This window comes from Sorex fumeus, unplaced genomic scaffold, assembly GCF_029834395.1.
Source record: "Sorex fumeus unplaced genomic scaffold, SorFum_2.1 ptg000129l, whole genome shotgun sequence".
NCBI classification, from domain to species: domain Eukaryota; kingdom Metazoa; phylum Chordata; class Mammalia; order Eulipotyphla; family Soricidae; genus Sorex; species Sorex fumeus.
In genome coordinates this window covers 3,520,969-3,546,670 of record NW_026606186.1, presented here as the reverse complement: position 1 = coordinate 3,546,670, position 25,702 = coordinate 3,520,969, and the positions used below count along the sequence as shown (strand labels likewise).

Below are 25,702 nucleotides of genomic sequence, written 5' to 3'. Positions count from 1 at the left end.
TTAGTAAATTTAAAGTTTGGTAAAGCAGTGTGGGAACAACAACTCAGTATGGCTGACCATGAGCCCTCCCCTGTGGCCATCCCCTGGGCAGCTCCCTGCTGTCCTGCCCACTGTCTGCAGACGCGAGGGTGGGCTGGCCAGCTCAGCTGGGGTGCTGGGAATTGTGAGATCACCATAAATCACTATTTTGTTGTTCACAGTAACAGATTAATTTGTCAAATAGGATGGATACTCGACTATACCAAAGTCAATTTTATTCCTTGGAATTTTGCTGTAATTTCCTATTATTCAACCTGAATTATATATTCATTAGCTCACAAAGTTCTCCCTGAAGTTTTCTAGTTAATTCACTTTCTCAACATTCACATATACTACTAATCTATTTTATCAGTTAATTCACTACCTAAATATTCATATTAACTGTTAAATACATTTCTTAATTTTGAGTAGTAATTAACAGCTTTTACAATCTTTATAGCATTAATGCGCAAAGTAAAGTAACAGCAACAATCATAGAGCACTAACCACATAAGCCATTGTATGAGACAGACACAATAAATCTTATTATATACGCCAACTTCTGATGCTCCCATTTTACAGATTAAAAAAGTGAGCCACAGATGTCAGTTAACCCACCCAAGCTAGTAAGTGGGAGCTGAGATTTGAACCCACTACAACGCACTCCAAAGATTGTGCTCTTAACAATACCCTGCTTATTGGCAGAATTGGATGAGTAAGTAGACCCAAGGTGAGGGGAGTTGAAGGAGAGGGATAGAGATGCAAGGAAATAGCACTTGTAAAAGCTCTGTGGCAAGTAAGAGGAAAGTATGTTTGTAAATTCAAACATGCTGGATCCCGAGAAGGACTGGGAGCAGGGGCGAGATCCTCAGGGCCACGTAGGCCCAAAAAAGGGTCAGAAAAGGGACCGGAAAGAGAGGGGATAAAGAATAAAGTCTCAAGGCTGACACCTCGGTTTCTGACTTGGCAACAAGATGGAAGTAAAGCTATCCCACAAGACGGAAACTGAATGAGACCTGAGGGCTTGTGAACCCTAGTCCTTAACCTCCTGAGCATGGGGAGTTTTCAGAATGTCCAAGAGAATGTGAATTCTTCTCTCTCTCTTCATCTTCTCCCTCTCTCCCCCACCTTCCTTCTCTATACAATAGAAAAATAATCAACTAAGTCAAATGTGAGGCTGGAGAAAGAGCTCAGGGATCAGTGGTCCAGTTGGGAGTCAGAGCCCATCTGACTCTGCTGGCTGAGTGTCTGCAGGAACGGCCCCAGGGGCACCTGAGTGCCGAGGCATAGACTCCAAGAGGTCAACAAAGACACAGACAGAAACACCTGCAGCCATAGGGTGGACACTTCAGAAGGACACAAAGGGCAGAGGCAGATGTGGAGTGACGCTGAAGAAAGGGGAGGAAGGGGGGAGTGTGCACAAGTCTGAAAAGGGCTCTGGGAATGGTGGGTGGGAGGAGGGAGGTATGAGGGAAAGCAGTGAGAGATGCTGGCTTATTCTTTTGTGTTATTTAAGCCACAGTGGTTCACACAGGCATAAGATGTTTAGTACTGATTGGAAAACATGAGTTGGGGGGAAGGAGGTGAACATACCTAAAGGGAAAGCACCACGCATCAGGCTCCTGTGAAATTAGCAAACTCTGTAGCAGTGAAGGGAAAACAGTGCCTCCAATTTCCTACAAGAGGTAAGAGGTGGGCACAGTAGGGTCACCTTTGGTAGTAGAAGATGATGATGTGTGGGAAATTGCCCTGTACATGCAGGCCCTAAGATTTGGGAAATATCCTGGGTAAGCCAAACATAGGTCAAGGACAAAAGAGCTGCAAATGTGTAGCCTAGCAAGAAATGTTCTGCTAAGAAAAGTTGAGGTTTACGCAAATTTATGTCCTGCCAGGGAGAGCTCAGACTTAAGCAGGAAACATCCTGCTAAGGAAAGTACAGACTTACTCATGGGGGTTGCAGCACAGCCTGGCAGGGAGAGTCTTGCCAAGAGCAGTGCTGGGGCTGAAGTGATAGTGTAGCAGGTAGAACTTTTGCCTTGCACACGGGAGACCTGAATTCAATTCCTGGCACTCCATATGGTCCGGTAAGCCTCACTAGGAATTATCCTTGAGTGCAGAGCCAGAAGTAAGCCCTGAGTACCATTGGGTGTGCCCCCAGCCCACCAAAACAAAAAAACAGAAGAGCACATGGCCTTCCCAAGTCTCAAGACCACTGCTTATTCACTGTCCCCCTCCCAATGCCCACAGCTGCACCGACAGTTCATCCTTTGTTCTCGTTATGAACTCATGGGGAATGGTGCACGTTATGGGAGGGAGAAGGGAAATGAAGGCTGTTATTAATAAAAGGCAAGGCCACCTACTACATGGGGCTGTCGAGGCCAGCTACTGCACCTGTCTTGGTTTCTGCATCCAACTCTGCTGCACAGAGTCAAATATGACGGCTCCTCTCTCCTCTCTGACGTAGAGGACAAAAACCCAAAACGCCAAGTGGGATGCAGGAGTGGATAAAGGCTAGAAAAGGGTGAAGTGGCAGGCAGCGACCACGTTTAGGTGAGAAGCAAGACTGAACCAGTCAGGGCTGGAGCAATGGCACAGCGGGTAGGGTGTTTTCCTTACATGCGGCTGACCCGGGTTCGACTTCCAGCATCCCATATGGTCCCCCAGCACCGCCAGGAGTAATTCCTGAGTGCAGAGTCAGGAGTAACCCCTGTGCATAGTTGGGTGTGACCCAAAAAGAAAATAAAATACTGAACCAGTTAATGCAGAGGGTGGGAAAAATGGAGTCTGAAAAATCAGGGTTGATGGGAGGTGCTAAGGGTTCATTCCAGAATGCTGGTTATTAAGAATTTATTGCAATGCTCGGCCTGTGGGTCTTACATGTGGGTGGTGCTAGCAGAATACAACACGAGGTCAAAAGGGAGGGTACTTAAGCCTTGATAGACGTGCTTGATGCTTCAAGTGCTCCCTGAATAAAGGAGGGAGGACGGACTAAATGGAGCAGAGACTAGATCCTGAGGAGATCCAAGTTACAGGACAGGCTGGTGACAGGAAAATGTGTGGGCATAGAACTGAATACATGGTTGGGCTCAATAACTATTATCATTTATAGATTACTTGAACTATTAGTTTATTACTCATTAGTAAATTAAGAAAATTCACGTTCTGTGCTATGGCAAAGATTGGACTTCCTGATCTGAGAAATCCTGAAGAAAACAAGTAACAACCCAATAGAAAAAAATGAAACACTCAGGCCCATGAACCAACTTAATATCCACATAGTGAGCTACAACAATTTTCACAAATTTTCTTCTAAGAAAATTTTGTTTTTTTGTTTGTTTGTTTTTGCTTTTTGGGTCATGTCCAGTGATACACAGGGGTTACCCCTGGCTCTGCACTCAGGAATTACTCCTGGCGGTGCTCGGGGGACCATATGAGATGCTGGGAATCAACCCGGTCGGCCGCATGCAAGGCAAACACCCTCCCCGCCGTGCTATCGCTCCAGCCCCAAGTCTAAGGAGATACTTTTTGATCATTGTTAGCCATTTATGGGTAACAAGAAATATAAAATAAATTACTGTGGGCCTGCCATGAGGGGCAGGCTTGAGAGGTGCTAGGCAAAAAGGAAGCGATGGTGGTGGGGCAGTGACGTGGTGGTGCTGGGACTGGTGCTGGAACACTGAATGCCTGTAACGAATCATCAGGAATGACTTTGTAAACCACAGTGTAAATAAAGTTCAGGGGGAAAAAGAAGAAACACGCACTTGGCTGGAGACTCCTGCTCTGGAGAGCCTGCGGTCTCTGTCACTGTAGCCTCTTCCATTGGCACCAGGGGCTCTGCATCGCTGAAAGGCAGAGAACAATCTGAGTCATGCAAGTGTATTCATACCAGCGCCTTCACTCGTTCAGAATAAAAGCAAATACTTTCAACACCCTTTTTCTTTCAACATCCTCAAGGAATTATATACATATACAGGTAACCACATCCAAATGAAAAAGAGAAATATGCTCTTAGCTGTCAACCTATGTAAATTATTTCCAAAAATTATACAAAGTTCTCTGGGTAAAGGTAAAGTAAGTAAAGGCCCTCCCGTTGATCGTCGATTTGCTCGAGCGGGCCCAGTAACGTCTCCATTGGAGACTTTGTTGTTACTGTGTCTGGCATATCGAATACTCTCGGTAGCTTGCCGGGCTCTCCGAGAGGGGCGGAGGAATCGAACTCGGGTCGGCCATGTTGACTGCGTGCAAGGCAGACGCCCTACCTGCTTGGGTAGGGCATTCGCCTTACAAGCGGCCAACATGGCCGACCCGAGTTCGATTCCTCCGCCCCTCTCGGAGAGCCCGGCAAGCTACCAAGAGTATTCGATATGCCAGACACAGTAACAACAAAGTCTCCAATGGAGACGTTACTGGGCCCGCTCTGGGTAAAGGACCAGATAATATTCAAAACTCTTAATATTCTAGGGAAATCCAAATATAAATAGGGCCATACAAATTTGCCATCTCTATGTTAAATTATAGCATAGCAGATATAACATAGTTTGTTATACAGTATATAAATAGTATGTGTAACATTACATGTTACATATTTAACATAGTATATATAGTATAGTACCTGATATATATTATATTTACTATAGAATAGACATCATATCAAACTTAGGAAATGGTGTTAAAAAGAAGATAATACAAAAAATGAAATAAGTGCAAAAAATGCTAAAATTAGTATAAATATAGCTACTCAAAAAATATCAACTGTTTTTTTTTCTTTTCTGCTTTTTGGGTAACACCTGGTAATGCTCAGGGGTTACTTCTGGCTCTGCTATCAGGAATTACTCCTGGGGTGGTGCTTGGTGAACCATATGCGATATCAGAGATCAAACCATGCATACCCGGCTAGCTGCATGCAAAGCAAATGCCCTACCTGCTGTATTATTGCTTTGGCCCTCACCATTTTAATAAAAAGCAAATGTAAGTTGAACTATGAAACAGATTATTTACAATAAGTTTTTAAATTTTCAACTAAAACTTACTGTAACCAATTATTAATTTTAATTTTATGGGTTTGGGGGGTCACAGCTGGCTTGCAGAACTGTATATAGTGGCAGGGATTAAATCTGGGTCAACTGCATGCAAGATAAGTGCACGATCTGTGGTACTATTTCTCAGGTCTATAACCAATTGTTTAAATGCAGTTTTCAGCATAAAATCTGGATATTTTGCTTTTATAAGAGATCCTAAATCAAGTGACCACATGCTGTGATTGAGAGACCACTGTGGGCAGAGCACACAGGCCCCTATGGAGGGGGTCACAACAATTTTTAGCAACAAGGAACCCCAAGTCTAGCATCTAAAACAGCACTGAATTGGTCCAACCTTCACTGTATTCTGTTAGCTACAAAATAAACCAAGGGGATGGAAAAACAGGTTTACTTGGGGCTGGAGTGACAGTTCAGCAGGGAAGGCATTTGCCTTACATGTGGCTGTCTGGGTTCGATCCCCAAAATCCCAAATGGTCCCAAGCACCGCCAGGGGGTCTTTCCTGAGTGCAGAGCCAGATATAGCCTGAGCATCACTGGGTGTAACCAAAAAAACAAAACAAAACAAAACAAAAACCAGGTTTATTAGCACTATCATCTAGCACCTTAAAAAAATATACTGAATGCTTCAAAAATGTACATCATCCTTGCACAGAGTCCATACTAACCTTCTATGTAATGTTCCAATTTTAGTCTGTGTTGTCAAAGCAAACACAAGATCATCTAGCATTTACTTTTCAGTACAACCAATTTTTAAAGAAAATATCACAGATATCCTGCCTGTACAGAATTTTATGCTTATAGATTAAACCTAAAATTGATGTTCTAAATTGATGTAGAACAACATAACCAAAATGCCAAATAATTTTCAAAATCAACAACTTATTTCGGCAAATTTTGTAATTCTGTAGAAAGTAAATCATCAATATTGGATTGATTAGGAGAAAGACATCATTTGATGGCTTCTATTTCCTGACTTCAATTATACTAAATGTATAAAATATCTTTTTGAACATATCATGTCCCACAAAATAACACTAAATATCTCAAGGATTTTTAGTTCAAATTCGATAAGATTTCATACTTAACCAAATTTCTGATAATGAACATATTTTAACCAAATATTACCTGATTTCTACATCAAATATCTTCCTCTTCACAATGAATATTGGAAGGAGATGGTATTGAAAATTCCTTTTGTGAGTATTCAAAATGGTAACAGATTTATCTGATATACTTTTTCATTATTGCAGAGGGAGAAATTCTATTTTCAGCAGACACCGTCAAACTGAAAAAAACTCTAACAGTGTGTGAAATAGTTCAGTCACACCACTTTCATTGTTTGGTTCATTGTTGGCTTTACTATCAACATCTTCAAGAAGGAAAACTAAACTGCAGCAAATTCTTTGCACCTTCAACATAGTGTGGGGCACTGAGCCTCAGCGGACAGATGCACAACACCCTGTGTTTGACTCACCTCTACTCTCATTTATCCAGGCTGGCACATAATTCCACTGCACTATACAGTTTTCATGCTACTGAAAGTTCAATTAGGGGCCAGAATGATAGCAAAGTGGATAGGGCGTTTGCCTTTCATGCAGCCAACCTGAGTTCAATCCCCGGCATCCCATATGGTCCCCCAAGCACCACCAGGAGGAGTAACCCCTGAGCATTGCTTGGTGTCATCCAAAAAGAAAAAAAAAAGTTCAATTAAAACTGAAAAGATTTAATTTAGAAATTTCAATTATTGAGGCTGGAGAGATAGTACAGTAAACTGACCTCCCCTTAGGGTATGTAGTAAACTAGATCCAAATTGATTTTAGGTTAAAAATCGAAAGACAATGGAGTGGTCTAGATAATAGAGTAAATTAGATTATTCAGAAGGGGAAGTGTGTGTTGTGTGTCCTAGGATTTAGGAAATTTCAACACATTTCCTTTCAATAACAGCACAGCTGTGCAATATTAGTATATTTAATTTATTTTTTGAACATATATCTTAAAAACAAAAACAAAGTTTATTCTTCAAAGTAAAGTCAGAAGTCTGCATCCCTTTCGGGTTTTCCAACTTGTGAAATACTTGCCCTATGACACTTCATTGAGGGGGATCCACTTCTTGCCTGCATTCCCTGCTTATTTCTACTTATTTCTTTGCAGACACCAAGAAGATATTGCCTCTGCAGCCATACAATGACATTCAGCAGAACCAAGTATCTCTTCTAAGTATTAAAACTAGTTTGGACCAGGGTTGGAGCAATAGCACGGCGGGTAGGGCATTTGCCTTGCACGTGGTCAACCCGGGTTTGATTCCCAGCATCCTATATGGTCCCCTGAGCACTTCCAGGGGTGATTCCTGAGTGCAGAGCCAGGAGTAACCTCTGTACATCGCTGGGTGTGACCCAAAAAGCGGGAAAAAGAAATAAACAACTAGTTTGGACCGCATAAAGGCTTTATGGTATCTCAGATAAGCCTCAGGTGAAATTTTTCACTGAGCTATAATTTTGATTTCATAAAACCAAGATATAATGTATACAAACACTTTGAAAAGTCACAGAAAATATGCAACATCTAGGAATTTAAAAAGCATTCTGAGGCACATGAAAATACGCAGGCATTAAAAATATACAATCATTTGTCACAACTCTTTATGGTAGAAACTGTAGAATTTTAAAAGCAGCACAAATATAACTGTAATTTATAAGAGAGCACATGTTTATACAATACCTGGTTTCTTTACCCAATCCCCAAGTGCGAACTCCACATCCCCCCATGTTGTCTTCGGTTCTGCTGACTCTAGAGAAAGAAAGAATATACCCTTGAACTGGAAGTTGCTCTCCAGTAAGAAAAGTTGATGATAAAAGCTGCCCTGGCCTCATCTTTCTCAGGAATAATAGCCACTAACCTAAAGTCAACTGGAACATAAAAAGATTCATAAACATACTATAAGATATTAAGTAAAAACAGTATTTGCAAAGAAACTTACGTCTTATCACTCCCACCATATCTTTCGAACTCTCGTTTCCCTCTCTGGTCGAAGGCATCAAAAGCTCTGTTTCCAGGACCCCCTCTTCCTCTGCTTCGAATGCCTCCTCTCAGGCCACCACGTGCTCTCAGTGGTCTCTCTCGATCAAACCTGTCTAATGGTCTAGGAATAGATGGATGTAATAAGTGGTAAGTGGGATTGAAGGGCTGAGATTTTTTTCAGGAAAAAAAAATTCGAGAATATTGTGGCTATAGTATACTGGAAAAATAGTAGCTTGAGTAACAAGCTGTCAATTTTATCACATCCTCCCCATAGCAATGACTACTTTACAAAGTGTAATTTAATTCTCATGAACAAGTCTGTGCCTAAGACAAGGACAGTGAGGGATAAAAGAAGCAGACAACTTGCTTAAGTTCATAGACTTAAGTAGCAGGTCTTAAGTGGCTTATGCTAATTTATCCCTTTCTCTGTGATGTGTGGCACTTTACAAAATGAGATTAGAAAAAGACTAGAATTTAAATGTGCAATGTTTCTATAGGCATAGTGGTTACATTTCAAACCATGACCCCGGTCTACAAACAAACAACAAAGAGTCACATTTAGGGCTGAAAACACTAACCTAAGTCACTCCAACTTCTACCACCACTACTCCACATAAACTTCCAGGGACAGATGAAGAAAGCCTCTTGGCTGTCAAATTTTTGTTTGTACGTTTTACATCTCAGTCATTTGATCTGGATTAGTCATTTGACACTGCCCACCGCTAATTTTCCTCAGACCTTTTTTGGTTTCTCTTCACTGCCTGTTCTGAAAAAGTTATCTTTGAATAGAAAACACCCAAACATATATAAAATCCATAAGGTATTCTCCTTGTCCCTCAGTCAAAAAATTGGTCACCACATCCAGATCACACAGAGGGGCAAAGACAGCACCTTGCCCTTTCCACAGAACATTTTCACTGCACTTACACAGTGACTCCAATGTTCCAGAGACCCATTTGAGCTGAACTGTGAGGCTCTGTACAACTTCCCAGTCCTAGCTCATCTCTACACTAATACTATTAGAAACCTTGCCTCTCTCATTTTTCTTATTCCAAGTCAAAAGACCGGCTTATTTCTTTTTGTGGATATCTTCATTTATCCTGTCTTGCAGATACATAACCACGTGCATTAGTCAAGATGTGGATTTTCCCAGTCAAACATGATACATTTTTTTTTTAAATCTGCATTGTGCTTCCTATACTGTTTTTTTTTCTTCTTTTTGGGTCACACCCGGCAATGCATAGGGGTTACTCCTGGCAGTGCTCGGGGGACCATACGGGATGCTGAGAATCAAACCCAGGTCGGCCGTGTACAAGGGAAGCACCCTACCCGCTATACTATCACTCCAGCTCCATTGTTTTTTTTTTTATCAGTACCCACTCTTTATTACTGACAGAAATCACAGATATTTTGTATCACATTGTTATTTTTTCAGAGATCTCACAATAGCATTTCTATTAATCACAACTTAGCATGTCAGTATTTTTTTCTTCTCTTCTTTTTTTTTATTGAATCACCGTGAGATAGTTACAAAGCTTTCATGTTTGAGTTTCAATCAAACAATGATCAAACACCCATCCCTCCACCAGTGCACATTCTCCACCACCAATGTCACCAGTATACCCACTTTTTCCCACCCTCCCCCTGCCTCCATGGCAGACAATTTCCCCCATACTCTCTCTCTACTTTTGGGCATTATGGTTTGCAATACAGATACTGAGAGGTTTCCATATTTGGTCCTTTATCTACTTTCAGCACACATCTTCCAACCCAACCAATCCCTCCAACTATCACTTTCTTAAGTGATCCCTTCTCTATTCCAGCTGCCTTCTCCCCCGGCTCACAAGACACGCTCCCAACTATGGCCCAGCCCCATTCTTACACTGTTTTATTTCCTTACTGAATCACGCTGAGAAACACAGTAACAAAGTTGTTCATGATTGGGTCATACAATGTTCCATTACCCGTGCCTTCACCAGTGTACATTTCTCACCACTAATGTCCCCCATTTCCCTCCCGCCCTCCCCTTCCCACAACTTGCCTCTGTCAGGCACTTCTCTGTCTGTCTCTCTCTCTCCTTCCCTTTCTTCTTGGCATTATGGTTTGCAATACAGGTATGGAAAAGTTATTGCTTCCCCTTTACTTTAGCACTCAGTTCTTGCCCAGCGTGATCATTTCCGACTGTCCTTGTCACAGCGGTTCCTTCTCTATCTTAGCTGCCCTCCCCCAGCCACCACTTGTGGCAAGCTTCCAACTGTGGAACATTCCTCTTGGCTCTTATTTCTACTATCCTTCAGTATTAGTCTCATACTATGTGTTTTTATATTCCACAAATGAGTCCAATCATTGTATGTCTGTCCTTCTTCCTCTGACTCATTTCACTCAGCATGATACTCTTCATGTCCATCCATTTATACATGAATTTTATAACTTCATTTTTCCTGGTGGCTGTGCACTATTATTCCATTTGTAGATATACCATAGTTTCTTTATCCAGTCACCTGTTCTCAGGCACTCAGTTTTTTTCCAGACTCTGGCTATTATGAACAGTGCTGCAATAAACAGAGAAAAGCAGGTGGCTTTTCTGCAGTGTGTTTTTTGGCTCCTGGGGTGTATTCCCAGAAGTGGTATTGCTGAGTCACATGGAAGCTCAATTTCTAGGTCTTTGAGGAATAACAATATTGTTTTCCAAAAAGGCGGACTAGTTAGCATTCCCACCAACAATGAAGGAGAGTCTTTCTTCCTGAATCCATGCCAGCACTGGTTGTCCTTGTTCTTTCGGATGTGTGCCAGTCTCTGTGGTATGAAATGATATCTCATTATTGTTTTGATTTGCATCTCCCTGATAATTAGTGATATGGAGTATTTCTTTATGTGCCTTTTGGCCATTTGTATTTCTTCCTTGAGAAAGCTTCTGGGATATATTTGAATTTTGGCACATCATTTCTTTTGAGGTGCAGGAGCTTCTTAGTTTAATGCAGTCCCCTTTGTTTACCTTTGCTTCCACTTGCTTGGTCAGTGGTGTTTCATCTTTGAAGATGTCTTTAGCATCAATGTCATGAGAAATTCTTCTCATATTTTCCTCCATGTACCTTATGGATTCAGGTCTGACACTGAGGTCTTTAATCCATTTTGATGACTTTTGTGCATGGCATTAGAAAGAGGTCTGAGTTCATTTTTTGCATGGAGTTTTCCCAGCACCACTTGTTAAAGAGGCGTTCCTTGTTCCACTTCATATTTCATGCTCCTTTATCAAAGATTAGGTGATCATATATTTGGGGATTGGTGTCAGGATATTCAACTCTGTTTCATAGATCTGAGGGTCTATCTTTATCCCAATACCAAGCTGTTTCAATTACTACGGCTTTGTCGTAGAGTTTGAAGTTGGGGCAGGTGATGTGTCCCATCTTATTTTTCCCATGATTGCTTTACTATTTGTGGGGACATACTCTACAATTTTAGGCCTGACAACCATTTCTCTCATCATCATCACTATCATCACATCTACTAGAATCAAACTCCAGTGGAATTATATATTTTTATGATTAAACACTCATTTAATAAGTTATATATTTAAATTATGAAGACTTTTGATAACATTTAAAGTAGCTTGCTCTTTAAATGCAAGCCACTTTTTCATATCTTGCTCGTCTGTCTATGTCTGTATCTCTGTGCCTTTTCCACTTTGGAGAAGCTAAGTTCTCTCCTCTTTCTCTCCTTTCACATCTAAGTAATTTTTGATAAAAACTATCTTGCTTCACACACTCACACAAACACACACACACTCTCTCAAACAACCACTTAAAGTAACAATAAAATACTTATTAAATCCATTGGCTTTAGTGTTTTAAGGTCAGAGAGGTATACCTAATTTAATGTTTAAAAAGGTGACATGCAGGAAATGATCCCTATGCAGAGAGCCAGGAATAACCTCTTGAGCAAGTCAGTTGTGGCCCCAAATAAAAACATAAAAAATGCTTCTATATGAGAGTAAAAATTTAAACTAAGTAAATGATATTTTTAGAACTGAATTTATATGATGGGCAGTAAACTATACTTTAAGAGCCATAATGAATCCATTCAGAAGGTGACTAATTTCCTCTTGGTTCATGCTATAAGAGTTCACTTCAGTTTATCATTTGGAGGCCACAAAACTACTCTAAGTTAAAAGTCATGGCTTTGCTTCCAGAGTAGAAGCAACAGGTGATCCAGCTGATCTGTGGCACTTATATTGACAGCTACATCAGCCTTCACAGAAAAACAGGCCTTATCCCACATGAAAATATGTGTGTACTCTGCCTTAACAAACTAAGTACTCTGCTGTGACCAGAGTACTTAGGGTTAAAACACAAGGTCTTTGCTGGAAAGATAGGGAATAGATTATCTTTTAAGATAAACAATATTCTATAGTGCTCTCCAAAAAGTACGTCTAGGTATCAAAGAACAGGAGAGTGATACCATTTTTCATTGTTAATATCAAATTTTATTATATTCAAGTCTGCACAAGTGTTACGAGAAATGCTTTCAGAGATTACTAGAGATAGAGCAAACTGACAGGTTACAAGGATAATGATGTATCTAGGCCCACAGCCCCACTGCCACTCCTCGAGGCCTTACTTGGTTTTCATACTACATGTATCCTCAACCTTGCACCCAAGCACAGACTGGATCTCAATTTGAATACGAGACATTTAGCTAAGAATCCACTGCTTTTGACTAATTGGGATTCCCATTTCTAAAACTCCATCTAGGAAAGTCACAACATATATAAAAGGCTTATCACTGGGTATTATTTATTTGTTAGCCACAACAAACAAAAAAAACCACTGAAAGCTGAACAAAGGCCCAACACTCATGGCAATAGTTATAATATATCCAAAACAAAATATCAGGATAGAACTATTACAAATACTTATGAAACATTCTTAATGATGAGAAAAACTTGTTGAGTAGAAAATAAGAAATATAAAGCACTTGGTGCATATAAACTATCATCTTAGCATATAAGAATATCTGCATAATGAAAGAAAATCAGCTAGTACTAATTTTCTCTATAATTTTATGCATTTTCTAAATTGTCTAAAGTGATTATAACTTATGTGTATACTGTTTTGTTTTTGCTTGTTTTGGGTCCATACCCACTAGTGCTCAGGGCTTACTCTGGACTCCACCCTCAGGAAAGCCCGATGGGGCATGGGGAGACATATTTGGTGCTGGAGATTGAACCCAGGTTGACAAGAACCATACTATCTTTCCAGCCCCTATAACTTATTTTTACTTAAGATATTTTAATATCAACAGAAGAGTATTTTTTAAGAAATCAAGAAAAATATTTTCTTAATAGCACAACATTTATTTAAAAAATTCATGTACGTGAACGTGAAAATCTCTAACATGACACACTGATGAGGACACAAGACTACTTCTGTAGTATTCTGGGCAAAGCGCAAAACCTCTTTCCACGAGGAAACACCAAACTAAAATCATAAGCTGTGCTATAAAATGACTGTTCCATACTTTTCAAAAGAATGTAAACTTCATACAAGACAAAGACTAAGGAACTTAAACCAAATTAAAAGTGACAAATGTCACAAAAGACTACATACAGAACCAGAATATTTTCCTTTTGCACAAAATTAATTGAGTAGTCTGTAGACCATTTACCAATATTAATGAGTCTGGTAATGGGCCCAAAATTTTAGGGATGTTTTTAAAAATTTTAGGAATAAAAAGACATTTCTAGAAAGAGACAGACAGACAAAAATGCCTACTGGGATGGAGGGGAGTGGAGGGAGGGAAATTGGGAAAATTGGTGGTATTTCAGTGACTCAATTAAAAAAAAAAAAGACATTCCTGCACTCTTCTCTCAAATGAATGAAAAAGGATGAGAAAAGAAGTGGTAGGAGAGAGAAGAAAAGGGAGGAATGGGGGGAGAAAGGAAGAGTTTGAAAAAGTAAATGTGCTCAAAAATGTTAACATTTAGGGTATATGGAAATTCTCTGTATTTTCCAACTTTTCTGAAAATCTACAAATAGAGGAGGGAAATCCTCTCATATTCTGTATCCAGCTATACATACTTATGAGACTTTAGCATCTTTAATGAGCCTCTTTTCAAGTGAACATATAATGACCTATTTTATTATTTTATAAGACTGACAATATTAAAAATAAGTAACAAATCTGCTTTTGAGATAAAATTCCCTAATTTCCATTGAATATATCCTTGAATATATTCACAGAAATGCTTAAAGATACAAGCAATTCTGTGACAGAAGGGCTTTCTGTAAAGCAAGCAGAATGACAGCTATAAAAAAGTTGAAGCAATCGCACACATAAAGCAGAATGGAGCTTTTCTAAAATCTCTGTCCTCCAATATGGCAGATATGCTATCTCAGTGTTTTGGATGTATGCATTCTAGGATGAGAATGCCACACTCATCACCTGCTCCACTCTCTCAGATGATTTTGGGGGTGTGGGGTGGGAGGAGGGTATTTTAATAGACTCTAGAATTACTGATTTACAAAGCCATGATTTTGTTTTTTTTTTTTTCTAAATTTTATTAGTGAAACACCATGAGGTAGTTGTACACTTACAAATTTTTGTGCTTGGGTTTCAGTTATACAATGATCGAATACCCATCCCTCCACCAGTGCCCATTCTCCACTACCACCAGTTCCAGTATCCCTCCCACCCCCAATCCCCCCATCCCATCCTACCTCTGTGGCAGGGCATTCCCTTTTGTTATCTCTCTCCTTTTGAGTGCTGTGGTTTGTAAAAGAGACATTGAGTAGCAATCTTGTTGGGTCTATAGTCTACTCACATCACGCATTTCCCATCCTGAGAGGAACCTCCCAACACCCTTTATTTGGTGCTCCCTTCTCTATCTGAGCTGCCCTTTCCCCCTAGCATGTGCGGCTGTCCTTAAAGCCATGGAGTAATCCTCCTGGTACTTATCTTGGCTATTCTTGGGGGTGTTAGTCTCTTATTTTGTTACTTTTATGTTCTCCAGATGAATGCAATATTTCTATGTATGTCCCTTTCTTTCTGACTCATTTCGCTTAGCATGATATTTTCCTTGTAGTACCACTTGTATATGAATTTCAGGACTTCATCTTTTCTAACAGCTGCATAGTACTCCATTGTGTAGATGTACCAAAGTTTCTTTAACCAGTCATCTGTTCTCGGGCACTCAGGTTTTTTTCCAGATTCTAGCTATTGTAAAGAGTGCTACAATGAACAAACAAGTGCAGATATCACTTCGACTATACATTTTTGCCTCTCTGGGATATATTCCCAGGAGTGGTATTGCTGGGTCAAATGAGAGATCAATTCCTAATTTTTTGAGGATCGTCCATACTGTTTTCCAAAAGGGCTGAATCAGTTGGCATTCCTACCAGCAGTGAAGGAGAGTCCCTTTCTCGCGACATCCGCGCCAACACTGGTTGCTTTTGGTCTTTTGGATGTGGGCCAGTCTGTGTGGTGTGAAATGATATCTCATTATGGTTTTGATTTGCATCTGCCTGATGATTAATTATGTAGAGAATTTTCTCATGTGCCTTTTAGCCATTCGAATTTCTTCTTTGAGAAAGTTTCTGTTCATTTTGTCACCCCGTTTTTTGATGGGGTTGGTTGTTTTCTTCTTGTGGAGTTCAACCAGTATTTTGTATATCCTTGATATCAACCCCTTGTTGGATGTGTATTCAGAGAATATCCTTTCCCATTCTGTAGACTTTCTTTGTATTTTGGTCACTGTTTCTTTTGAGGTGCAGAAGCTTCTTAGTTTAAGATAGTCCCCTTTGTCTATCTCTGTTTTCACTTGCTTGGCCAGTGGCGTGACATCTTTGAAGATACCATTAGCTTCAATGTCATAGAGGGTGTTGCCAACTTTGCTTTCAATGTACCTTATGGCATCCGGTCTGATGTTGAGGTCTTTAATCCATTTTGATCTTACTTTTGTACTTGGTGTTAGGGACAGATCTGAGCCCACTTTTTTGCATGTAGCTGTCCGGTTTTGCCAGCACAATTTGTTAAAGAGGCTTTCCTTGCTCCACTTCACATTTCTTGCCCCCTTATTGAAGATTAGATGATCATATGTTTGGGGGGAGATGTCAGTATATTCGACCATGTTTCATTGGTCTGCAGCTCTGCCTTTGTTCCAGTACCTTGCTGTTTTAATTATTACTGCTTTATAGTAGAGTTTGAAGTTAGGGAGGTTGATTCCTCCCATTTTCTTTTTCCCATCAAAAGTCTTCCCAAAAACAAAAGCCCAGGTCCAAATGGATTCACTAGCGAATTTTTCCAAACATTTAAAGAGGACCTACTGCCAGTCCTTCTCAAGCTTTTCCAGGAAATTGAAAAAACAGAAACTCTCCCAAACAGTTTCTATGAAGCTCATATCTCTCTAATACCAAAAGGAAACGAAGACACCACAAGAAAAGAAAACTACAGGCCTATATCCCTGATGAACACGGATGCGAAGATTCTCAACAAAATACTAGCAAACAGAATTTAACAACTCATCAAAAAGATCATACACCATGACCAAGTGGGATTCATCCCGGGGATGCAAGGATGGTTTAACGTTCGGAAATCAATCAACATAATCCATCATATCAACAAAAGAAAAGATAAAAATCATATGATCATATCAATAGATGCAGAGAAAGCATTTGACAAGATCCAGCACCCGTTTATGATGAAAACCCTCACCAAAATGGGGATAGAGGGGACTTTCCTCAATATAGTTAAAGCCATCTACCACAAGCCTACAGCAAGCATCATCCTCAATGGGGAAAAAACGAGAGCCTTCCCCCTAAGATCAGGGACGAGACAAGGATGTCCACTCTCTCCACTGCTGTTTAATGTAGTACTGGAAGTGCTTGTAATAGCGATTAGGGAAGAAAAATTTATTAAGGGCATCCAGGTAGAAAAGGAAGAAATCAAGTTCTCACTATTGGCAGATGATATGATACTATACTTAAAGAACCCTAAAAACTCTACCAAGAAACTCCTAGAAACAATAGACTTGTATAGTAAAGTTGCAGGCTATAAAATCAATACCCAAAAGTCCATGGCTTTCCTATATGCAAATAGTGAAAGAAAAGAAAGTGTCATGAAGAAAACAATCCCATTCACAATTGTGCCCCAGAAAATCAAGTACCTAGGAATCAGCTTAACTAAGGAAGTAAAGGACCTGTACAAAGAAAACTACAAAACGCTACTTCAGGAAATAAAAGAGGACTCGAGGAAATGGAAAAATATCCCCTGTTCATGGATCGGGAGAAATAACATTGTCAAAATGGCAATAGTTCCCAAAGCACTGTACAAATTCAATGCGATCCCTATTAGGATACCCATGACATTCTTCAAAGAAATGGAGCAAACACTCCTAAAATTTGTATGGAACAATAAGCTCCCACGAATAGCTAAAGCAAAGCCATGTTTTTTGGTTAAGACTTGTAGCCTGGAGCTGGAGAGCTAGTTCAAAGTGCTGACTTGCAAGTTCTGATTTCTCTGGTACCACATCCCTTCCCCCAAGTACTGCCATTCCTAACAGCACCAGATCTTTTTTTTTTTTCTTTTTGGGTCATACCCGGCGATACACAGGGGTTGCTCCTGGTTCATGCACTCAGGTATTACTACTCCGGGTGGTGCTCAGGGGACCATATGGGATGCTGGGAATCAAACCCAGGTTGACCGTGTGCAAGGCAAATGCCCTACCTGCTGTAACAGCCCCAGATCTGCACGCCCAGGGATTGAGTACTCCAGATAACTGAGCTGGGCCTAATAACAGCTACTAATAATAGTAGCCCCTGCTTGGCAGTCTATTGTCCGCACACTCCAAAAACAAAAATAATTTGTAGCCAAGGGGCCCAGGGATGTGACTCAGTGGTAGATCACTTGACCCTGCATGTTCTGAGGCCCCAGGTTCAATTCCCAGCACTGGTGAAACAAAAACAAATAAAAATCTTGTAGCAAGGATCTAAATGGAATTAGTAACAAAGAAGTTTAGCTTTGGGGAATAATGAGCCCCTTGACACTACTACACTATTCTAGTCTTCCTTAGAAATGTTTACTTTTTTCTTGACATGTGAATCACAAATTTTTTAAATTCAGTATGATGTTCATGGAGGTTCAATATACTGGGCAATGACTTTAGGCAGTAAAATCATTCCTGTTATTGCCAAACACAATCCACACAGAATTGTTCCTATGTGTAGGTGGACATGGAAAGGTCATCTCATAATCTGCTGTCACATGAAAGTGATGTCAGGCTGCACCAACTAGAGAACATCTACCAGGCGACAGCACTTTCTAGAGAAAGTACAGGAGCTAGAAACTGGTTACAATCTACATTATCTTTTACTCAAAGCTCATTATGGCAGCCTATTTACCATAAGACTAGGAATGCAGTCAAATGTATTGATGCTCTAAGTTGTGCTAAATCAAAAAACATAAATTATGGGGCTGGAGCAATAGCACAGGGGATGGGGCATTTGCCTTGCATGCGGCCGACCTGGGTTCGATTCCCAGCATTCTATATGGTCCCTTGAGCACCGCCAGGAGTAATTCCTGAGTGCAGAGCCAGGAGTAACACCTGTGCATTGCCAGGTGTGACCCAAAAAACAGAAAAACAAACCAAAAAAAACATAAATTATATTCCTAGCCCTAATTTAAAAACAATCAGTCAAACATATAATTATTTTATGAATGGTCTTCAATAGTTATTAATAAATACTTCCATTTTCACTGGTCAATCATTTCCTGAGTGAAGACTTAAGGTTATTGCTAAGATAACTGGCAGATCACTCACTTTACCCAGGGTTGATTTACTACTTAAATTGATGACATGTTCTTATGAATGGTACCATGAAAAAGTTGAAAAGGCTAGTAGATTACTGAAAAGCCTCTGATTCCCATGCTTTCTAGCAGAAACTTTCCATACATACATACTTTTCATTTGTAAACTTCTCTGGTGTGAAGTCTGCCTGCCTCTCAGTTTCATAGGGTCGATATTCTCTGTATGATCTCCGCTCTGCTCTGTCAAGAGCTACCTCTGTCCCCCGGCTGTCATTCCATCCCTGTGACTCTCCTCTTCTAGGAGTTCGCTTCTGGCCTGTCAGGGAAAAGTCAAAAGGGAAAGTTAGAACACAGGGTCCATTACTTTTAAAATTTCATTTTTCTAAGCACCAATGTCATAAAAAATGCATAGTCTGGGACAGTTTCAGAGGGGAAAAAAGTTGATACATCTACTGCTCACAGTCAATTACTTTCTTTTTAGGCCACACTTGGCTGTGCCCTGGGCTTACTCCTGGGTTTGCATTCAGGGATCAGTCCTGACCTGTGGGGCAGGTTGAAGAAAGGAAGTGTGTGCATGCTACCTGAGCCCATTATGTTGCTGCATGTGGTACCTGAGCACAAGTATCTCCTGCAGCTATATGTGGAGCCAGGGATCAAACCCAGGAAAGCTGCACGCAAAGCAAGTGCCCTACTTGCTATGCTATCTCTCAGGACCCTCAATTACTTTTTAATAAACCTTTAAGTACTATAAAATCACATTTTCCCTCATGTCCTAAAAAGAATAAGTGACTTTTAATTACAGGATCTCGAAATTACTGTGCAAATATGGATATACATATTTTTGCTAAACAACATTTCACAATAGCTTTATCAAAAATGGCAGCTAAACTCCATCCAGAGGAGGATACATTTTCTATTCAGATCGTATTTTTTAGAAAACCTACTGAGGACAAACTTGCAGGCTATCGAATGTAGCCTGCCCACAGGGCAGAGTCTGGCAAACTCCCCATGGCGTACCAAATATGCCAAATACCAGTAACAATGATGGGTCTCATTCTCCTAAAGAGCCGTGAATATAATCTCAGGGCTAGGATGAAAGAGACGTTACTGGGGCCTGCTCGAGGCAATCGACGATTAACAGGATGATGAAATGAAAATGACTGAGGTATATTTTTGACTACTAGAGTTTTTATCATTAAAAAGCTTGCATTGATGTATCTTTTTCAAGTGGAAAAGGCTTCCTGCTCTTTGATGAAATGTATATATTTGTGGTCATGCTTCATATGAGGCTAAAGGGATACTGGCACTAGTATTAGGGTCAGTCAATGAATGCTTGAAGGAGGCATCTCCTGCCCAGCAGTGGGCGAGCACTCAGCAGACACATGCACGGGGTGTATACAAATACAGGTCACTTCAGTCTTTTCTTTCTCTCGTCACCTTATATTAATTTCTTTGTTTTAATGCTTTAAAATTTAAGCAAAGTCAACGTCTGAAGGCATATCAGGCACATCTAGAAATATCAGAAATATCTCGTGAATATCAGGTGAAAAAATGTCTCTTTTTTACATGTTCCAAAAATGTCTTATCATTTCTCAGCATATATTTAAGAATTTCATCTCAAATAATCTTAAAATTTCTATTTTAGTGGTTGTAATAATTCTGGGTATAAACCTTTACATTGGTTGGTTGTAAGATTATAAATTATTAAGTGAATATTAATAAATATATCTTTTAAAATTATTGAATCTCTCATTAGATACAAGACTTGAGTATATTTTTATATGTTTTTTTTTAATTTTCCTACTTCTTACTTTCTAAAATAAACTTTATAAACTGCTCACCCATAAGTATTAACATGGTTCTCATGTAACCCACAAAAATGTGATTTTTAAATATGACTGGCAAGCTCCCCGTGACGTATTCGATATGCCAAACACAGTAACAACAAAGTCTCCAATGGAGATGTTACTGGGCCCGCTCGAGCAAATCGATGATCAACGGGAGGGCCTTTACATTTACCTTTATATAAAAGAACTATCTTAATATCCTATAACCTAGAACTGTTTATGTACAATCTGCATCTTGTACTGGTCACAATCTGAGCCCATGACATGTTAAGGATATAGGAGAATTTTTATTTTTTATTTCTTTTATTTTTTTAAAATTAATTTATTTATTGAATCACTGTGAGAAAAGTTACAAAGTTTTCAGGTTTAAGTATCCGTCACACAATGATCAAACACCCATCCTTTCACCAGTGCATATTTTCCACCACCAAGAACCCCAATATACCCCCCATCCCACCTCTCCCGATGCCTGAGGCAGATGATTTCCACTTAACTCTCTCTCTACTTTGATTACATTATTTCGACAAAAGATGCACCATTATTACTTGGAATTTCCCCCCCAACAATCAGACCTGCTGAAAAGGGACTGTGAAATAATTTGTTTTCTATTGCTGGTTATGAAGACCATATGATGTCTTGGTTGCTATTGCGGCCACGCGATTTTGGATTTCTGATATTTTACTAATTAAGTCTGGAGGGATTTCTGCCAAAAGCTGTATAGTTATGAGATTGGTTTGTGTGCCTCTGGGGCCATGGCCGTGACAGAGAGCCACTCGTGGGGGGCAACTCTCTCTAGAAAAATTTTTTTATCATAGAGTATTAGAGTGCTTTGCTTTTTTGGGGGGGTCACATCCAGCGATGCGCAGGGGTTAATCCTGGTTCTGCACTCCAGAATTACCGGTGGCGGTGCTCTGGGGGCCATATGGGATGCTGGGAATCGAACCCGGGTTGGCCGCGTGCAAGGCAAACGCCCTACCCACTGTGCTATTACTGCTCCAGCCCCTAGAGTGCTTTGCTTTTATTGAGAAACAAAACTAATACTCATGCCCTATTCAGTATGCAATGTCAGATTCAAGGGCACATATATTACTAATGGAGATCAAATATCAAAGCAGCATTTAAAGTATAAGGTAGAAAATGCTAGTATAAAAGTTAATTATCTCACATGCTGAAAACTAGAACTGTCATTGTTAAAGTTACCAACAGTCAAAATATTTTCAATACTTTTCCCTCAATGTAAGATGTTAAATTACAATTTCAAATTGCCTATTTACATCATATAATTTTAATTACTATGACTTTCAAAATTTTTTTTTTTTGCCACCCCTAGCAGTGCTCAGGCTTTACTCCTCCTGGTCATGCTGAAGGGATCATATATGGTGCTAGGGATCAAAACTAGTCGGCCATGTGTAAGGCAAGTGCCTTACCTGCTGTTATTATCTCTCTGATCCAACCCTATAATTTAAAAACAAAAATAAAAAACCCTAGGATCTACACTTAACTATATAAAATTTTAGGAACTTACCACACCTTCTGCTTCCTCAAGGTTATTTCTTAAATGTTATCAATTAGGATTCACCATTCAAAACTTAAATAAAATTTGCTGCATGCTTAAAATTATACTTTATCTTAAAAAGCCTCTTTAAAAGTTCCCCTGTAAAAATGGAAAACCATTAAATATAACCAATTCCTTATCAAGATATTAATATGCTGCAATTTATTTCCCCACCAAAACCCCAAAACAAGGGTACCAGTTTTCTCCCACAATTAACTACTGAGCTCAAGAATGCAAGCACAGGGGCTGGAAAGATAGGATGGGTAGGGAGCTTGCCTTGTATGAGGTCAATTTAGTTTTGATCCCGCATGGCATCCCAGATGGTCCCAAGTCCTTCCAGGGACTCTGAACAGTCAGGAGAAGCCTGGAACACCACTTGGTGTGGCCCCCAAACCAAAATAACATTAATAAAAGAATGCAACTCCAGTGAGACATGGAGGCAGTTTTGCAACCTTGAGGCAGCAAGTTCAATCCCCCGTGCTGCTGCATGATGGTACCAAGCACTATCAGCAACTATCTGATCGCACCTGTGAGCCGAGACTGGAAGAGATTTCTGTCTGTACTGAAGACTGCTCTGTGCAAGCACTGAAACTAAAGGGCATAACTTCAGTGAGCATCACAACACAAAGATGTTGAAACAATGTGGCCAGCGTTGGCACATGTGTGAACAACTTAGAGTTCAATCCAAAAGCATCACAAACAAGTACATACACAGTCCAGGTTACAGCAGCATCAACAGAACAGGCAGAGGGTACTTGAAAAATATAGCTCTGAAGAGATAGAAAAAGCAAAAGTGAAACAGCCTCTGAGGATTTCAGGATTAAGTTCCAGAAAAAGGCTCACTCAAGGTAATTAAAAATGGACACAAATATTTTTTAAAAGCTTACATTTCCATGGGAAATACTATGACTTCTATATACTTTGAGTTGTTTCTATGATCAAAAACATGCCTTTGACTTCTCTATGCTAAGCCTTTATTTTTAATTCTAATTAAAATGTTTGAGTTTAAGGAGTCCTTGTCCTTAAACGCAAACATTTTAATTGTCAAGTTGTAAAAAGCTTCAAAGAGGAACTCTCACACCTATTACAGATAAATTTAGTTCAAAAAGGACATAAGTAAAAATCAATGAGTGGTTTGTTCCTGAAATACATGAAAAAAGAACTAAAATGATAACATTAAAAGGCAGATTGCCGATGGTAAACAATTGAGATAAACGCTAAACCTTTAATTGGGTTACAATGTTAAGTGAAACCAAAAAGGTGTAACCTGGTTTGCATCTAAATTTGGGGGAGAAGAGAGTTTTGCACATTTATGTATATAAATATAACATGTTAATGGCAACTTTAAGATTTCCGTTTTCATTTTTGTGAAATTTAAAAAAACTTCTGGCCACACCTTCCGGTGTTCAGGGGTTACGCCTGGCTCTACACGGGCTCAAGGGACCATATGGAATCGAATCTGGGTGGGCCATGTACCCTCTGTACTATCACTCCACCTCAAAATGTTTTAATTTCTAAATCTGAAAATTTATTCCATTTTAAATAATCAAATGGTTAAAAAACAATACATCGAACATAGATCTAAATGAAGTACAATAATATTCTAAGGCAATGTTTCTCAATAGGTGCCCATGTTGTCCCACGTGCAGCTCCGGGATAGCCCGAGAGGGTCACAAGAAGAAAGCAACATCACAAGAAAAAAGGCTGAGAAAATCTGTTCTAACGCACGAGAATAAGTATTTTCGTGTATTAGGAAAGCAAAGGGAACGCTTAGCTTTCCTCAATTCTTATTGGCCTAACGAGGGAATCCGGAGATAGTCAACCGCATTTTCGTTTTCAACGTCTATTGCTATTAGAAAGACTTAATCTACCAATTCTCGAGTGCAACTCTCGCCCGAGACTTTCTCAGGCAGCGGGAAACCACTTGCAAGGATCTAAGTCCAACGCTGGTGCGTGGTGCGCTCGCGGCCAGGGCGGGGCTAGTCGCATCACGCAGTGCACAGGCACAGTGAACCGCATCACCCACGGAGTCCGCGGCCCCCTCGGCCCTGCGCATCAGGGTCTCGGCACGGGGCGGAGGACCCGCGGGAGGGTGTGGCCGAACCGGGCGGGGGGGGGGGGGAAGGGGTGTGTCCAGGGCGCGCTCCCCAGAGACCCCAGCCTAAAAGCTGCAGAGGCTGCCGAGCCCCCACGGCGCAGGCCCTTCCTTTCTCCCACTCGCTCCTCCTTCCTTCCGCAGACTTAGTTCTGGGGGGCCTGGGCGGGCACAGATACCCCAACCAGACTGGGCTTGGGAGGCACGACGCGGCCGCCCGAGTCCCCGCCGTCCCTCCGCCAGTCAAGCAAGACCCTTCAACTTGGCAGGGTGTCCGGGCTCGAGGACTCCTCCCAGGAGACTGCACCCCTAGGAGCAGCGCGGGGCAGGGCGTGGCACCAGGACCTGCCCGTGAGCTCCGCGCTCTGGCCCGCCGGACGTCCGAGGGGGCCCCGACTCCGCGCTCCGACGGCCGAGGACACCCCCGACCCCGCGCTCCGACGGCCCAGGGGACTCGACCCCGCACTCCGACGGCCGAGGGCGCCCCCGACCCCGCGCTCCGACGGCCCAGGGGACCTCGACCCCGCGCTCCGACGGCCGAAGGGGGCCCCGATCCCGCGCTCCGACGGCCGAAGGGGGCCCCGACCCCGCGCCCGGCCGGCCGCCGGGGTGACCCCAGTGACCCGCTCCCCGAGCGCGTACCGGGCGGCTGCGCGCCGCTCCCGGGGCTGTCGGGCTGCGGCGCGGGGGCCGGGAGACTCTTGCGCTCCTTCTGGGACTCGCGCCGGCCGCCGCCCGGCCCAGCCCTGGGGCCCGACGCCCCGGCCGGGCTCTTGCCGCCGCGGGGCCCGGGCCCGGCCGCCGCCGCCGCCGCCGCCGCCGCCGCCTCGTCGCGTCTCCGGCGCTGCAGCTGCTGCTGGCGCTGGCGCTCGGCCTCGCGCAGGATGTCGAACGGGTCCGACTCGTCGTCCAGGAGCTGGTGGAAGCGGTTGGCCACGACGCAGCCGAAGCTCTCCTGCATCGCGGCGCCGGCCGCAGCCGCGGCCACGGGGCTCGCCAGAGCGCCCTTCATGTCGCCGCGGCCACTGCGGGCCCGCCGCGGGCAGCCACGCGAGCGACTCAGCGGGGCCCGCGGCGAGGACCCATCCCGCCGCGGCCGCAGCCCTCCCTCGCCCGCCCCGCCCGGCCCGCCCGGCGCCCGCCCAACGCCCGCCGCCGCCCGCCGGCCGCCGCCCGACAGCCAATCAGCGCGGCTCGGCCCGCCTTCTCCTCGCGCCAGCTGGACGGGAAGCCCAATCAGCGCCTCGCTTCTGTCACGTCACGCGACTCTCGGCCCCGCCCTCGGACTCGGAGGGGCGGAGCTACGGGAGGAGCTGGGTCGAGTGGTCCA

At 42.0% G+C, this 25,702-nt stretch overlaps 1 protein-coding gene and 1 non-coding gene across 2 annotated transcripts in view; both read right to left on the bottom strand.

The window, feature by feature from the left end:
• LOC130045773 (intracellular hyaluronan-binding protein 4-like) overlaps positions 1 to 25,495 on the bottom strand; it is a 34,898-nt gene extending 9,403 nt beyond the window's left edge. Inside the window, exons 1-5 of the mRNA XM_056138630.1 lie at positions 25,015 to 25,495; positions 19,029 to 19,191; positions 8,035 to 8,196; positions 7,776 to 7,844; positions 3,780 to 3,860 (exon numbers count right to left, since the gene is read on the bottom strand). Of these exons, the coding sequence (XP_055994605.1) occupies positions 3,780 to 3,860; positions 7,776 to 7,844; positions 8,035 to 8,196; positions 19,029 to 19,191; positions 25,015 to 25,384 (845 nt within the window). The 5' untranslated portion in view covers positions 25,385 to 25,495. The remainder of the gene's footprint in view (positions 1 to 3,779; positions 3,861 to 7,775; positions 7,845 to 8,034; positions 8,197 to 19,028; positions 19,192 to 25,014) is intronic.
• LOC130045861 (U6 spliceosomal RNA) lies at positions 5,665 to 5,767 on the bottom strand. Its single transcript, XR_008795630.1, has one exon. It is a non-coding gene; the product is annotated as a U6 spliceosomal RNA (small nuclear RNA).
• Positions 25,496 to 25,702: the final 207 nt, after the last annotated feature.